The sequence below is a fragment of the Diabrotica undecimpunctata genome, chromosome 2 (genome assembly GCF_040954645.1).
Source record: "Diabrotica undecimpunctata isolate CICGRU chromosome 2, icDiaUnde3, whole genome shotgun sequence".
NCBI classification, from domain to species: Eukaryota; Metazoa; Arthropoda; class Insecta; order Coleoptera; family Chrysomelidae; genus Diabrotica; species Diabrotica undecimpunctata.
Window position 1 is genome coordinate 161,159,421 of NC_092804.1, and position 18,001 is coordinate 161,177,421.

At 34.4% G+C, this 18,001-nt stretch overlaps 1 protein-coding gene across 3 annotated transcripts in view; it reads right to left on the reverse strand.

Moving 5' to 3' along the window:
- gro (TLE family member transcriptional corepressor groucho) overlaps window positions 1-18,001 on the reverse strand; it is a 577,477-nt gene that overhangs the window by 108,037 nt on the left and 451,439 nt on the right. For all 3 annotated transcript variants that reach the window (XM_072523889.1, XM_072523886.1, XM_072523888.1), the window contains exon 4: window positions 7,401-7,445. In XM_072523889.1, the coding sequence (XP_072379990.1) occupies window positions 7,401-7,445 (45 nt within the window). The remainder of the gene's footprint in view (window positions 1-7,400; window positions 7,446-18,001) is intronic.

Here is an 18,001-nt window from a genome sequence, read left to right on the forward strand (position 1 = left end):
AATTTCCCAATCACTCGAAACTCCACTCCTGCGCCATAATGTAAGAGAAAGACGACGAATGGGTCGTTTTTGTTGAGGAAATGATGTTTGGAATGCTTTAATAATAATCCGATGGAATTAAAAGGAAAAGCCGAGGGGAAATCTTTAGGTAGTTCGTCTTTACCGCCGGCGGCAGGGTTAAAAGGAAAATAAATGATAAGGGTTCTTCTTCCTTGTTAAAGATAAGAAAATTTTATTATTTAGGGCTTAAGGAGTTGTAAATAATTTCCGAAGGTATTGAGATTTGAGAGATGAGATGAAGGGAGTGTCTTGCACACCGAAGGCTTGTGAAAGATTTATGAGTATTTATCCAAGGTGATCGAATTTTTTTTAAGTTTTTATTGATTCTGGATGTGAAGAGGATTATAATATTCTCTACAGTGTGTTGTAATGATCAAGACATCGATAAAAATATTTACAAAAATTGGAATCGTAATTTTTCTTCGCCTTGGCCTTCCAGTTTCGTACTGCCAACATTCTCAAGTCTTCCCCCACCTGAACCATAAATCGTGCTCTGGGTCTGCCTCTCCTTCTCACTCCATCTATTCTTTGGTTATAAATATGTTTTGGCGGCTCCATATCATTCATTCTCTCTATGTGACCTAACCACCGCAGCCGGTTTATTTTGATGGACCTAGTAATATCAGGTCTGTCATACAGGCGGTAAAGTTTGAAATTATAGCGTCTACGCCATAATCCGTCCTCCTGTACTCCTCCATAGATATGCCGGAGGATTGTGTAGAATATAAACTGCAATTACGAGTAAAACAAATTTTGGCAAAAGTGTTGGGAGCCAACATAAATAATGATAACAAAAATACATGTAGACGGTTGCAATTCGATTTAGTTCGAGTCTCTTACCATTTTAATACACGTGTTTCAAGGTTTACATTTTATCAGAAAAGACTTTTGGAAGGACTGAATTTAACCGACGCATACCATCAAGGTGACAAATATTAATAAAATAACGCCCCTCTTTCTTCTTGTAGTTCCTTCTCCTATCGGAGGTTGGCTATCATCACAGCTATCCGTACCTTATTGGCGGCTGCCCCAAAAAGATCTACTGAGCTGCAACTCTCTTAGGTTACTTAGCTAGGAAATTCTTCGTCTTCCTATGAATCTTTTGTCCTTGATTTTACCTTGCATTATGAGCCTTAATATCTCATATTTCGCACCTCTGGTAATGTGACCTAAATATTCCAGCTTTCTTGTTTTGATGTGCTATATGAACTCGCAACTGGAAAACTGGAATATGTGGGCCACATAATGAGAGGAGAAAAGTACTCTCTGCTTAGACTCATAATCCAAGGAAAAATCTCGGGAAAGAGAAATGTGGGGTAATAAAAAAAATAAAAAATAAAAGAAAAATTACGATTCCAAATTTTTGTAAATATTTTTATCGATGTCTTGATCATTACAACATACTGTAGAGAATATTATAAACCTCTTCACATCCAGAATCAATAAAAAGTTAAAAAAAATTCGATCACCTTGGATAAATACTCATAAATCTTTCACAAGCCTTCGGTGTGCAAGACACTCCCTTCATCTCATCTCTCAAATCTCAATACCTTCGGAAATTATTTACAACTCCTTAAGCCCTAAATAATAAAATTTTCTTATCTTTAACAAGGAAGAAGAACCCTTATCATTTATTTTCCTTTTAACCCTGCCGCCGGCGGTAAAGACGAACTACCTAAAGATTTCCCCTCGGCTTTTCCTTTTAATTCCATCGGATTATTATTAAAGCATTCCAAACATCATTTCCTCAACAAAAACGGACGTAGGAGGATTTCCTGGTTGCGAAATTTAAGGGAGTGGTATGGGTACAGTTCAATACAGTTGTTTAGAGCTGCAGCCAACAAAGTAAAGATTGCTGTGGTGGTAGCCAACCTCCGTAGGAGACGGTACTGCAAGAAGAAGAATGAACTCGCAATCCTTTTGTAGAATTCTTAACACTTCTGCATTTGTAACTCGTTGGGTCCATGGTATTTTCAAAATCCTTCTATAGCACCACATTTCAAATGATTCCAACTTCTTTATATTATCCAATTTTAGTGTCCAGCTTTCAGCTTTTACAGCTTTAATTGAGTTTTTGTATCTATTTTTGACTAATATATAGTCTATTTGATTTCTGACTATGCAAGTATATAATCTTCTGTCGGGTAGTTGGAACATCGTGTTCATTATTGCAAAATGTCTATTTTGACAAAAATCCACAAGTCTATCCCCTCTTTCGTTTCTGTCACCTAGTCCAAATTCCCCAACATATTCGTCAAATTTTCCTCTCCCGACTTTAGCTTTAAAGTCCCCCATTACTATTGTAATGTCTTCTTTTTTAAAACATCTTAAAATTGTGTCTAACTCTATGTACATCTCCTCTTTATCCTTATCCGCTGTTGGTGCGTATACTTGAATTAAGTTAACTTGTATATTTGTCTTCAGCTAAACCATTATCACTCTCTCTGAGTAAGGAGTGAAGCTTATAACTTATTTATTAGTTTCTGTGTCTAACAAGATTGCGGCTCCATACCGATGAGCCGGATCGTTGTTTCCAGCATAATACATCATGCCGTTTTTGGTTATAAGTTTGCCAGTGTCTGGAAATTGTACGTCACTTATGCTCAGTATATTTATTTCCATTCTGGTCATTTCTTGTATGAAGATTGTCTGATTTTCCTGGCTGGTACAAGCTTCTTACATTCCATGTTGCAAGTCTTATTGGTCTACATTTGTGTATTCTTAGAAGTGGAATTTTATTATGTAAATGACGTTTTTGCTTGCTATCGACCTAAAAGGCCTCGTCTTTTACATGATCTTTTCCTTACCTGCCGGATCTTGGTTTCCGGATTCCATGATCAGTAATGGTTTGACTTTTTTGCGTATTTGCCATGATGAATGACTAGGGATGTTCTGTTGAACATTTAATGCAGTGGTTTTTCCCTGCCTTCTGCATTCTTCTGCCGTTGACCAATTTATTGGTTCTTCCGCCTTTGGAGTCGATTTCTCAGCTCCAGGACGCTCCAGTAAATGCTAATTGTCGAGATACAATGTGAGAGACTCAATTGAATCGAAGTGCAACCGTGTATATATGGGTAAATTGTTGATGTACTAGTGGAATATAAAAAATCCTAACACCGATTTATAAGCTTTATTAGCCTGGGTTTACAGTTTATTTTAATAGCTATCGATACCGACTTCACTGTAACTTTTGATGCATATTTATATTTCATTTATACTATCTGCATCCATTTATATCTCTCTGCTGGGACCTGTACAACCAAATCTTTTTAAACTAGTCTTCTTTACTGCTGATTTGTGGTATAAAGTTTGAGTGGATTATTTTTTATGTCAACAGCGATATGACACCAGTTAATATGTGGTTGATGTGTAAATTTTTAACAAAATATGGTTTTTCCTTGTTGTTTGTGATGTAGCCACATTATTTCACGCTGACAAAATTGGATATCTGTTGGTAAAATAAAACCATTAAATTATATTGTTATTCAATTCAAAATGTATGTAATTTAGGATGTACTTCAATTTTAAAATTGTTGTCATGAAAAATTATATTATAAGAAAAGATGACATGGTTGTGACAAGATTAATTTCTGTTATCTTCATTAATTCCTTATTTATTATAAAATGTCTTTCAATATTTTCCGTATCTAGAAGAGTTAAATCTCCCTTAATTTCAACAAATTATTAGGATAGATACACCAGGAAAAGACTAAAAAATGAAGAAAGTGAACAAAAAAAAAATAAATAAATAAAAAACAGGATATGGCACTATGGGAGTGACAGATGAGTGGAAGCATAGTTTTCTTATCGTCTACGATCGATGGTTTTTAATTTATTTTACTTTATTTTATTCAATTCTATTCAATTCAAACTAATTTGATTCTATTCTATTGTATTATATTTTAAAAAATTGTATTTTAAAACAAATAAAAAAATGATTAAAAAACACCCATAGAACTGCGTGAAAAAAAATGCAATTTAAAAAAAATCGAGGCTTTCGAACTCTGGTTATGCCCCAGAGTAATAAAAACATCATGGACTGATAGACAAGAGAATTAATGAGAGATGAAGACCTTAGATCTACATACAGTAAGCACATCAACGAGTACTTGAGAAACATACAAGGAAATTACATAGAGGAAGCCTGTGAGAAAATAATAATAGCTATAATCGAGGCTGACGAAGTAGTCGCAAGTAAAATAAAAAAAAAATAACAAAACCGAGTGGATGACGGAAGAGATACTTGATCTAATGGAGCAACGCAGTACAAAATACTTCAGAATCAACAGGAATACAAGGAAATCCAACGTTCGATAAGGGCAAGAATTAAAAACGCAAAGGAAAGCTGGATGAAAGAACGTTGTGAAGAATTGGAATCACTACAAGAAAAGGGAGACAGCTTTGGACTACATAAAAAGGTCAAAGAAATTCCGAGTATATACAAGAAACACCATGAGACTCGCCTGAAGAATGATCAAGGAAACTAAGTTTATACCCAGGAGGAACTAGCTAAAATCTGGGCAAACTATGCTTCGTCTCTCTTTACGGATAATAGACCGAATCTGCCAACTACTAACTTACCCACGGAAAATTTATCCGGCCCTCCCATTATTCGCGCCGAGGTGGAGTACGCTATAAAAGTAGTAAAACTAGGCAAGACCCCTGGACCGGATGGAATTACTACGGAAGCCATAAAACTGTTGGAAGATGATAACATCGACATGCTGGTAACAATTTTCAATGCCATATATAACACCGGCCACATTCCAACGGATTGGCTTTATTCAACTTTTATAATGATCTCTAAATCACAAACAGCGACAAAATGCTAAGACCACAGGCTGATAAGTTTAATGAACCATTAGCTTAAGGTGTTTCTTCGCATCCTTCACACAAGAATGTTCAGAAAGCTGGAAGATCTAAGCGATGAGACACAATATGGTTTCAATAGCGGACTGGGTAAACGTGAAGCAGCTTTCTGCTTGAATACGCTTATACAAAACTGCATGGATCAACGAACGGATATCATAACATTCCTCGATTATGAAAAAGCGTTTGATACCGTAAAACATGACGCAATGATAAAAATGCTACACAACGCTAACATTGACGAGAAAGATATAAGAGTTATCCAGAATCACTATTAGAATCAAAAAGGACGAGTGAGACTTAACAAATCAACTAACACAGAAGAATTTGAAATTTTAAGAGGGGTGCGACAGGGGTGTATTTTGGCTTCTATGCTCTTCAATCTCAATGTGGAGAACATTTTTGCAGAGGCACTGGAAGGCTCTGAGTGTGGAATAAAGGTAAACGGGTTCCCGATAAATAATATTCGTTACTCCGACGACACCGCGATAATAACAGACAACGAACATGATATGTAGTTGATGTTAAATAAAATACACACCGTAGAAAAAATATATGGCTTGAAGATAAATGATGGAAAAACTAAATGCATGGCAATAAAAAAAACGCACTTTTAAGAATACAACTGCAAGTAGATAATGCTCCAATCGATCAAGTGAAAACATTTAAATACTTGGGAATGATGATGAATGACCAATGGGATCCTCAACAAGAAATAAAATGCCGTACCGAATAATCAAGACACGCTTTTATCAAATTTAAACCGCTACTATGTAACCGCAATATTTCCTTTAATCTCCGCTACAGGATGGTTAAATGCTATGTATGGTCCATATTGTTATACGGCATGGAAACATGGACGTTAAGAGTACCTCCCATTAATAAGTTGGAGGCCTTCGAAATGTGGAGTTGCGAAGAATATTCCGCATAGCATGGACAGATAGGGTGAGAAACGAGGAAGTCTTAAGAAAGGCAAATACTGAGAGAGAACTACTAAATTTGATCAAGGTACAAAAAATTGGATACCTCGGCCATATTTTGAGAGGAAAAAAATACGCAATCCCTCAACTAATCATCCAGAGAAAGATTGAAGGCAAGAGGGAGTAGGTCGCAAACAAATGTCGTGGCTGCGGAACATAAAGAACTGGACAGGCATAAATAACACTGGCGATCTTTTGCATGCGGCAAAAGACAGACGTCTGGCCTTAAGATAATTCTCCAATCACTATAGGTGCATGGCACTATAAGAAGAAGAGTGGACTAATAGAATTACAAATCATGAAGTACTGGAGAGGGTTAATAAAGAAACAGAACTAAATACCACTATACAAACACCAAAATATGAAATTTTTAGACTCATTAGACAGGGAAAGAATCAAGGAGGAAGATCTGTTGGCCGAAAGTAGAAGACGTGATTGGTATCAATGCAGATCAATTGATTTGTTTAGAGCAGCAAGTTCAAACGTTAAAATAGCTAATTATAGCGTTAAATTAGGATTGCTAACCTTCGTAGGAAGACTGCACTCTAAGAAGTTATTCTTAGATTCATTTATATAAGAAGTCATATTGTTTACTGGGTCATACGTTTGTTTAAAGTCGAAGAAAATGTAGACATTTATGTCATGTTCCCAGGTTTTGCTTAAAAATTGCTTAACCATGAATAGTTGATCAATAATAAATCTTCCTTGTCTAAATCCTGTCTGATATATTTCGATGATCTTAACTGCGAGGGATTGTAGTCTATGGTTAAGTATACTGCTAAATATTTTATATTCATAACACAGCAATGAGATTTCTGTATAGTTCTGACAGAGGAGTATGTCACCCTTTTTATGGATTGCGCAGATGATGCTCTTATTTCACTCTTTTGGCATTCTTGTATCTGTATTCTATATATGACCTCATATATCCTTTTCATTATTTCCCGTCCTCCTAACTTGAACAATTCTACGGGTTTTTTATCACATTCAAGGGCCTTGTTAATTTTCTGTATTTTGATTGCCCTTTAAATTTCTTCTATTGTTGTAGGTTTTGTCGTCTCATTCTCTTCATATTCTGCTTCTTCTAATAGTTTATGTTCTGTGTGTTCTACATTATCATTGTGAGACCTTTCGGTCAGCAGTTTTTCAAAATATGTTTTTCAAGTTTCTTTAATTTCTTTGGTGTTGCTGATTCTTTAGTTATAATTGTCGTTAGTTAAAATAATAATATAATGGTTGCTCTAATAACGCAATATTGTATTTGTAATATACACAATAATCAAATTGTTCAACATAAAACAAAGATATTCCGACGAAAAATTACTAAAATATATTTTTTTATCGCTTTACATAACGAACCCGTATGGATAATTTTAATCATAAATTAGAATATCAATTATTCATCACAATTATATTATGCTGGTAGTTTAGATATATTTATGCCACAAATGATACTGTTATCAACAGTTTTATGTACATTAAGCCACTTACCTGTTTGTGCATTTCCACATTAAGGCCATATGACATTTCGTAGTACTGAAACAAAGATAAAAACATTAATACATTATACAAATATATTTGTGTTACAAAAATTGTTTTCAATTATTATTGATTTAATAGAGTCTAAGAGTGTATTCATATTACAGCTCCTCTTGTGTTGCTCCCTAGTGTTTATATCTACACTCAACACTGGCTCTACTTTTTGGAAGAACTGGCAGAAAAGTGGTCCAATTTCAAGTTTTCACATTAAAATCCTTAAAAATTCAATTTTTTCTTTGTATAAAACATGTTATTCTAAACTTTTAGGTTTATAAGTTTAGGGTCACCCCGTAATTTAAATTTATTTTAGAAATTCTTATTCTTTTTTAACTATTTTCGGTTGTAACATAGTTTACTAACGGATTGCATGAAGAAAACCACATTGTTCTTCAAAGTTTATTAAAAGTTGATATAATTATTTTAATAACATGGCGGTTTGTTAAAGATATTTCAATCATTCGAATATGGAAAAACTTGAAGATAAACCTATATTTTTTTAACTTGAAAATAAACCTAAATTTTTTGTTCTCAAAGGTAATAACTCTTCTGCTATTCTAAAATTCAATGTACCTAGACATGCTAGTGTTCAACGTTGTTGCATTTTACGAACCGAGTCAATAGGGCCATAAACATCTTAACTTCCCTTAAATAATAAAAACACATTTCTCTGCTGGCAAACAAATCCCTTTCCGTCGATCTCCCTTTTCTCCTCCGACCAGCCATCGCATCGGTTGACATTCGAACCGATCTACTAACACCGGTGGCGGCTGCAAGAGCGGCGGCATTCGGGGAGGGGTGGGAGACCAAACGCCTGCCGCCCGTAAAGCAGCAACCATAAACAGCTATTTCACTTGTGTGTGTATCAGACGTGACAAGCACCTTGTCGAGCTCACTGGTAATCGATACAAGCCCTTCCGCCCCCTGCCTCTTCCAACCTTGGGGTGGCCCCACGGCCGGCAACCGGGGGTGGTTAACCAACTGCCTCCTTATACAGAGTGATAATTTACGAGTCTTTTATATCCACTTTCCATTTCTCTTTCTTTTTTTATTAATAGTTTTACAGGGCGGTTCAATACTGTGATTAATGATTTAGTATATATTTTCTATTAATTGGATGGGTCTGTACTAATATCAGAAATCGGGAAAAGATCTAACTATAGCATAAAATAGTGATCTAAAATATATATTATATATACCAATATATCCGATAGGACCACAAAAAGTGGTGGACGTCAAAAAAATGAGAAAGAAGGACAAAATAGTAGGCAAAATGTGTTGGAACATGAAAAAAGGAAATGCTAATATAATTTAGAGTAAGATGGCCAGTATCATTACAGATGTTGCTATTGAAATACTTGGAAAAACGTCAAAAAAGAAGTTTGGAATTAAAAGACCTGGTGGTGGTACACCGCAGTTCAAGAAAATAAAGAAGCGAAGAGAAAATTGTATAAGCAGTGGCAAGAAAATAGGTCGGATCTTCAAAACTATACGGTCGCCAAAAAGGAAGCGAAAGAAGCAGTAGTAAAAGCAAAACCAGAAGTGTATACAAATCTATATGATCAACTTGATACCAGAAAAGAAAGCAAAACATTTTAGTCAGAAAGAATGTGAAAAAGAGATGGAAAAAGTACTCTAAGAGTTCATTAAATGAATAATTTAACCGACAACCAGTTGAATTAATGGATACAGTAAGTACAATGGTCACCAAAATAACAAACGAGGCAGTGGTTCACGCAGTTCAAAATATAAAGAACTGTAATAGGTGGACCAGATAACAATTCTAGGAAAGTGTGGACAGCATTGGGAGGGACAGGAACAGGTTTATTAAATAGAATTATGGAAGTGGGACAAATGCCAGACGAATGAAGAAGCAGTATATTGTTGCTGTTTACAAAAACAAGGGAGATATACAACAATGTACAAACTACAGGGCCATAAAACTACTTAGGCACACCACGAAGATATGGGAGAGAGTAATTGATAGACAAGGCACATCAACAACAGATGCAATTTTCATTATAAGGCAGTTGATGTAAAATACAAGAATAAGGAAACGGACGTTCATATTGTATTGATTGATCTTGAAAAAGCATATGATAAAGTTCCTCGAGAGGTTCTGTGGTGGGCACTCAATATGAAAGGTGTCCCCGGTGAATATTTAAAGACTGTGACAGAAATGTATGAGGGAGTAACAACTAGTGTTAGGACAGATGTCGGAGAGACTGATACATTTCATGTGAAAGTAGGACAGATGTGAGAAAGACTGATACATTATTTATTCTCATTAGTTATGGCTCAAATAACAGCGAAACAGGGTAAAATTTGCTGGTGCTTAATGTATGCTGATGATGTAGTGATAGTAGGAAATAATGAAAGCAATTTAGAACAAAAACTGGAAATGTGCTCAACCAGGAATGTTCTCCCCCACCAACGAACTCTACAAAACTAAATGTAGAAATCAAATAGGCACCTAAACCGGCGAATAATACCCCGCTGTCTTGCATACACATATCCAATCGCAAGAAGCGCAGCAAAGCAAAATATTTAAGACAAGCACATCAGTTCTCTTCGAACAGATTTGCCGAAAGGTCATCAAATCAATGGTTTTTCTAAAAACCAACATATTTAAAACGACATAGCAATATTAGTTGCCTAAAACTAGCTGATTGGCTAGGACAGTCTAACATTGTTGACAAACTGTTTGTATTTAAGCCTGTCGTATTTTATAATATTCGAAAAATGTGCTGACACAATCAAATTTGGGTGAATTAATTTAAACGGCAACGCGGCATTTCTCACATTCATTTGGTAGGCAGGGCCAGGTGCAAAATGTTTCAGTAGGAGTAAAATTAATTTTAATATCAGTATATACATATCATTTACAGGAGAATGTACTCAGTTAAGATCAAAATGGGTGAAAAATTATGTTTTTTCATTAAAAATAAGACATTATTTGGTATTTTCCAAACAATACCTTGAAACAATATTTTTTAAAAAATTAAGTAGTGGGTGTAAAAATATAATTACTTAGTTCTATAAAAATGAAATAAAATAAAATTAATTCCAAAACTGCTACTTAAATTAAAAATAATTCTAAAAAATTAAGAACTATAAACCAAATAAAATTCTTACAATTAATATAGGTTTTTTCTAAGGCTATTGACCTATTTTAAAAATCTGTAATAAATAAATTTCAATTTCTTGTACAGAATGCTCCCAAAGTACCATTTTATTATGGGTACACGCAAACTACAGGGTACAGGTCTAAAAGTGAACATCAGTAAGACCAAATTTATGACAAATTTAGTTCCCAGCGAACACCTAATCATCCAAAATCAAGTGGTAGAATTGACAGAAAAGTACATATATCTTGGTCATGAAATCAGAATAGGCAAGGACAACCAGACCTGCGAATTTCAACGACAAATAACACTTGCTTGGGCGGCGTATGGTTCACTAAGAGACATCTTTAAGAGCAACATCCGGATAGCTATGAAACGGAAGACATTTGATCAATGCGTTCTTCCTATTATGACATAGGGAGCAGAAACTCTCACGCTCACAAAAACAACAGCACTAAAAATGCGAGTAGCACTAAGGCGCATGGAAAGATCAATTCTCGGCGTGAGAAAAAAAAGACAAAATAAGTAATCAAGACTTAAGGAAAAGAACAGGTATCAGTGATGTCGTCGAACATATAGCCAAGCTGAAATGGAATTGGGTAGGTCACATAGCAAGACTGAAAGACACAAGATGGACCAGAAAACTAATTGACTGGCGCCGACGAGTAGACAAACGCAGCAGAGGACGACCACCAACACGTTGGATGGGCGACATTGGACGAATATCCAAGAAATGGTAACAAGAAGCACAGAACCGCGAAAAATGGGAGAGACCTATGTCCAGCAATGGACAGAAGAGGTTGCATGATGATGATGACACGCAAACTCATCACAAATTAGCATAAATGCCCTCGTAGATAGTACAAACTCATCACCGCAATAAAAGCAGGAATTTTAAAATAGCCTCGAAGAAATTTGCAAACTGATCACTGACCTACCTGCTTCTCGTGACAGGTAAATGGTTGCAAACCGCTAAGGTTTGATAATTTGAAAGAATAATGCAAGTCCGGTGGCTAATTGGTCTTTACCAAAGGCATCTAATTAATTAAAAAAAAATCCAAGTCCGAATGCAAATAAAATAACGAAGTTGGGGACTATTTCAGATATATCCCGAAATAGCAAATACACACAAATATTTTCATTAAAAAGTTCACTATTAAAATCCTATGCAGCCAAACTTTCAGATTTTAAATCCATTTAAATCGGTAGATAAGTCTAATAGCCCATTCTATCAAACACAAAATTTTACCAAAATTTCACGCAGTCACCAAATTTTAAAGTATGTAATGTGCTTAAAATAATTTCTGAATATATTAGATTACAGGTAACAGGCAAACTTCCGTATTAAAAACCAGCGCCTTGGGGTAAAAATGATGGTGATGATGAGTTTACCTATCTGCGGTGATGAGCTTACCGATCTCCAAAGCATGCCGGTGATCAGTTTGCTATATCTCAGAGGGTCTAATAATTTTATGAGGGATAAAGTGAGTTCGTACACGTCCTTTATTATTTAGTACTCTTTCTACAGTAATATTTTTGGAGCTAATTTGATGACAGTTCTGTCTCCGAAACAATGACATTAAGTTGAAGATTATTTCGGATATATCTTACGATAAAGAAAATGTCAATGAAAAAAATATTACTGATATGCATAATCGCCGTTATCATGGTACAATTTGCGTTTGCACAGGACCCCGAGCCACCAAAACCAGGACCAGCACCAGATGCGTCCACAACAAAAAAATCGGGTGCCGGAATCGTGAGATCTTTCTACAGTGGTGTAAACAGTCGGCATATTGAATTTTTATTGTTACACGTAGTGTTATTTTACAAAGTAATAAATTCGATCGAAAACAATCTGGTTTACGCTGCTTCCGTTCGGTATAACACTTTATTGTGGACGTTGATGCAGAATATGGAAAGGAGGCTAAGGGGAAATATGATTTTGATCTCTGTCTAAAGTGGAAACATAATATTAGATCTCTGTTACTCTCTCCCATTAATTCTGTAATATCAATTATATTTTTTCCCGTACCTGTATATAAATAATGTAATCTGCGTTTCTATATTAAATTCTCGTCGTTTTTTGATAATTTGTTACAATGAAAACATGGTCGTTGCCAGCCTTTTCAAAAACCGTGTTCTCCTTTAATGACTTCTATAACTTTAATATTAGTATTATTATATTGATGTAAAATTGTACATGCCATATGAAAACAATTTATTACACCTATACACCAATGGTTTGGTTTCCAAATTGTTCATTTATACATACTATTTGCATTACATTTATTGGTTCATTTGTACTTTATAAAAAACAATTATGGGCTTGGGTGATTTGTTTTGTGTTTTATTCATTAGCTTTAATGGCTTTTGCGATAATTAGTTGTAATGATGTCTATAACTTTAAACATGATTAGTCGATGTATACCAAAATTCCTGGAAATATATTTACAATTACCAAAAAATTGTCAAATAGATAATTTCAATAATGGAGCTTTTGTTTTATTTATCGATATCACTTATAGATATACAATAATTACAACAGCATACCAAAAAAAAGGAGAAAAGAGTTGAGAAATGATGAATGACGAATTTTCTCAAAGAAAAAAGATGATCAGAAAGGAAATACTTAAAGGGTGAAAGATATCCTCCAGAACTGAAATATATAAATATAATGAAAAATTTCTAAAAAAAGGTAATAATTCATGTTACGAGCAATGTCCGAAATTGTACAATCCTACCATTGTGCGGAAAATCTTGTCCACTTCAAGCATTGTACCCCTTTACGAAATAGACATAATCGTCGGACTTTGTATAAAAGGATTGCTGTACAATGTTCGAATTTCAATAAGTAGCCATGCGTCACAGTTTGGGAGAATATGACAGATATCGATTCAGATCGATTTTTACGATTATTCACCATTTGTTATTAAAGACAACCAAATATCAATGAGGTTATAAATCCATAATTAATTTGCGCTTCTGACTTCTGGATTGTAGGATTAAATTATTTTAAATTATCATACACATCTCTTTAAAATCTGAAATGTTTTACAAACATCTTCCCTGTATTATAGTGATTAAAATCTTTCATTAACATTATCACTCTATTACGAAAGTAAACGACCAAGAGGAAGACCACAGATGAGATGGGTTGATGATATTAAAAGAATAGTCGGAAGAAATTGGAAATAAGGAGTTGGGAGAGGCCTATGTCCAAACATGGACGACAGAAGGCTAAGAAGAAGATCACTTTATTGCAGAACAACTAAAACTTGACCACTGTAGTGGTTAGCATACAGAGGTGCCACCTACTATGGTGGCCATGAACGAAAACAATTTAATAATATCGTTTTCTGTCCTCTGGGCCATACGAAATGTGTAAAAATATAATCTTCTAGCAAAGGATGCTATTGCTTTGTTGAATTAAATGGCCAAATATATGGTCTAGGAGAACAAATTCGTTAAAAGTCCCGTGCTCAAATCGGTATCAATAGATTGTTATGACTCATTTTAACATCCTGCTTTATCAGACGCTCGGGCTGATACAAATTCAGACTAACTCCGAAAGTCCAAACGAAAGTCTCCTAAAACTTCTAGTAGCGCTACTTCCAAATTTTTCCAGCTTTCTTCCAATTTCTTCCAGGGAGTTTTAGCATTTCGTGTACTTATCTTCCATTCGTTGGTTCCAGTAGGTATTCCCAATTGCCGTCTTAATTATTCTTGAATTAACTGTTCAACTGTGCAAAATTAAGTTCAAAAAATAAATAAACGAAAAATGCCCAAAGTAGGAAAAATTACTTGTAGAAAAGCAAGAAAAGAAGAAACAAGGAAGTGAACCTCGCCATCCTATGTTTGACTAAACAAGGCATGCAACGAGATTAAAATCTCGTAGAGGTTTCATGAGTTGCACGACTTCGATTAAAACTACTGCTGCACAACGTCGCCTTTTGCTTTGGAGGGAAAATATATCAGTTGGTACCCTAGATCCTAAGCAATCACTGGCTGCGGGTTACCAATTACCTGGTAGCATGTAGAGATCCCTTAGTAAGCTCAAAACCAACATATCTCCATGCAAGTCCAATTTAAAGCGGTGGGTGTATTCAAAAAATTACTAATGTAATTGTGAAAAATATTTTGGAGTATTAACATTAAACATTTAAAGGAAGTAAGAATTTTAAAGAGCGGAAAGTAGGCAGCGGGAAGTATTAGCCAAGCCTTGCTGTTTTACCTAACAATAGTCCTAATTTATCCAAATTTCAAGAAGATGTATAATTTCAGATGTAATTATTGGATTTGTAATATTATGGTCTAAAAGGTTTTTTACTAGAACAAGAGTTTCTGTAGGAGGAATACTAGGAAAAAGATTTGTTACGTCAAATGAATTAATCTGGAGTTGTTAGGTAATTGAAAATGTTGTATTTTATTAACTTAAGTAACGGTCGAATCAATCACTTTCTGTTTTAGGTTTCTTTTACTTTTCGCCTAAGCCAACCTGATGAGAACAAAATAATTCGAAATTTTGAAATAATTTAATTTATTGATGGACGATAAATATTTCTGAACTTTTTCCTCATTGCAACACTAATGCACTCCCCCTTTTTCATCGTTTTAGCTCTATTAATAATCTAATAACACGGTGTCTGTTATTATGTGCTACCTGAACAGATGTATCTACGATTCCTTTGTGCAATGATTTTTTCGATTAAATTATAATCTCCTAGCAATATCATCCAAGGTCCGACTTAAGAGTTTTGGTGAAATGGTATTACATTATATTCCGCTTATTTTTCTCATTATAGCATTCGTATATTTTTACAGTTACATTTTGATTTTATTGTTTCTTCGAAAAAATTTAATTATATCCAATTAGAATCTCCTTAAAAATCCTAAGTTTCGACGCCTCTGCAGCTTACTTGCCGGCAAGGGCCTTTTCGACAGATCGACGACGGGAACCAGTCCCGGTAACGTGTTCGGCCGCCGGAAAAATTCCGAGGATTTGGTTTCGGATGTCTATAGGATATTCGTATTCGTGTGTGTCGGTTGTGTGTTGGTGCAAGGGTGTCAGGTGCGCTTTGCACCATTAAGTTGTAGTGCTATAAATAAAAAGTGTTTACAGGTCTTCTGATTAATACAATATAGGGAGAACCATAAAAATCAAGAATACAAATTATAAAATTTGAAATAGAAACTTTATATTCTGTTATCTTACTATGCTACTGGATTTTATATTTTTCATAGGAGTCGTGTATTTGGGGTCATATTTGCTGGTTGTGACATCAATTTTAAATAGTTCTATTAGGACGTATTTATTCTTCATATTATGCTCAACATGGTTACCGTTCAATGATGATTATAATGACCAATTCATCTCTATATTCCGGTATCCCTTAACCGTTTCCACCTTTAATCCGGAGCACTGTCTCATGTTCTTTAGACATGTGTTGTTTGGGTAAGTATCTTGGCGGATTCTATTTCATTATTAATTCAGTATTTTGTTCTGCGTGTTCGATCGGCCAAGCTTTGGGAGAATTGTAATTTTAACATTTTATGTGTCTGGTACAACCGGTTTCTAAGGGTTTTTTAGACGTAGTTAGATACACTAACAAAAATTATTGTTTGTTACACGAAGCTACAAATATAAAACGTTGCAACTTTTAAGCAATAAATAAATAAGTAAAAAATGTAAAAATAATAAATTGTTAGGCTCAATTTGTTTTTGTATCTTATAGAAATTGCTTGGGTATTTTGTTTCGACATAAATTACAATATTATATTAAATACTGCCGCATAACTTTCATGATAATAAAATACAAATATGTAAAGATTTGCCAAGTAACATACCATTCGTATGATTTATCCGTTTTGTGCAGGATTCACAATAAGTTCAAACATTTCTTTCAAATTATTACTTAATTACTTGTTCAATCATGTTTTAGTGTTTATAAAATAAATACATCAAACATGTCTAAGGAACACAAAGTTTTCCTGATGCCTGATTAGTCAGCAATAAATTAAGCTTCATTTTATTGTAATATGAGTTCTTTATGATGAAATAATTCAAAGAAAAGTTAAGAAGTACACTAATTGAATGAAAATTTTTAACATAAAAGCCAATATGAAACATAATAATCTAACAAAAAATGTGTTTAATAAATAATCTGAATCCGTGTTTCCTTCAGCAGCATTAACTACAGCTTGGCACCTCCTTGTCATGCTTAAAATTAAATTCTCAATTTCGTTTTGAGACAATAATGATCCATTCCTGTTTGAGAAGCTCTTGAAGACGTTGTCTAGTATAAAGATGGTGCAACAGGTTCTAAAAGATCAATATATTGAGATTGATTTAAATTGCCTTCTACAAAAACGGGAACAGTTCAATGACGAAAAATTATTCCAGCTCACATCACAACTTGTAGATCACTATATGGACACAATATTGACTAATAAAAAAACTGACTGGGAGAACTTCAAAATAAACCTTGAACACCAAATTAATCTTGCTGTGCCATTGAGAAACGCGAGGCAACTTGACGACGAATTAAACGTTTCTATAAAAAATATCCAACAATTTATTCCTTTTTAAGTAATTTAATAGCTGACCAGAACACAGATTATTCGTTATGGAAGGCCACAAAAAGAATTAAGAGACCAATTATTCATTCTCCTCGTATCAAGTTGGAAAACGGCAATTGGGCTAGAAGTAAAGAAAAGAAAGCAGAACGATTTGCAGATCATTTAGAAAGCACGTTCAAACTCAACGGCAATGGTGGTGAAGAACTGAGAACTGAACCATTCCAAACCAAAGAGAGAATAGCGTTGAAATCATTTTTTAGAAGTATCAACAGAGATAAAAGAGAATATAAATCATAAGAAAGCTCCAGGATGTGATCTCATAACAGGAGAACTATTAAAAAATCTACGAAGAAAAGCCATAGTTAAGCTGACACATTTAATAAATGCTGCTTTTAGATTGAGATGTGTTCCCAGACTCTGGAAAGTAACCGAAGTCATTAGATCGCCAAACCAGGTAAAACTCCTAATGAAGTGACATTCTATCGACCAATACCACTCCTTCCGGTGATCTCAAAACTATTTGAAAAACTTCCATTGAAAAGATTAAAACCAATAATAGAAAGAAAAAATCTTATACCAAATCATCAATTTGGTTTCAGAAAGAAACATTCCACTATAGATCAAGTTCACAGAATAACAAATATAATAGAAAAAACATTAAAAGAAAAGAAAGTCTGCTCTACAATCTTCTTGGACGCAGCACAGGCGCTTGATAAAGTCTGACATTATAAATTAAGAACGTTTATGCCTAAACAGTATTCAGAAATCTTATAATCATACATTGCGAATAGATATTTCAGAGTAAAACAAGAAGAACTATATGGAAAAACACTCTGTACATGCCTGAGTCTC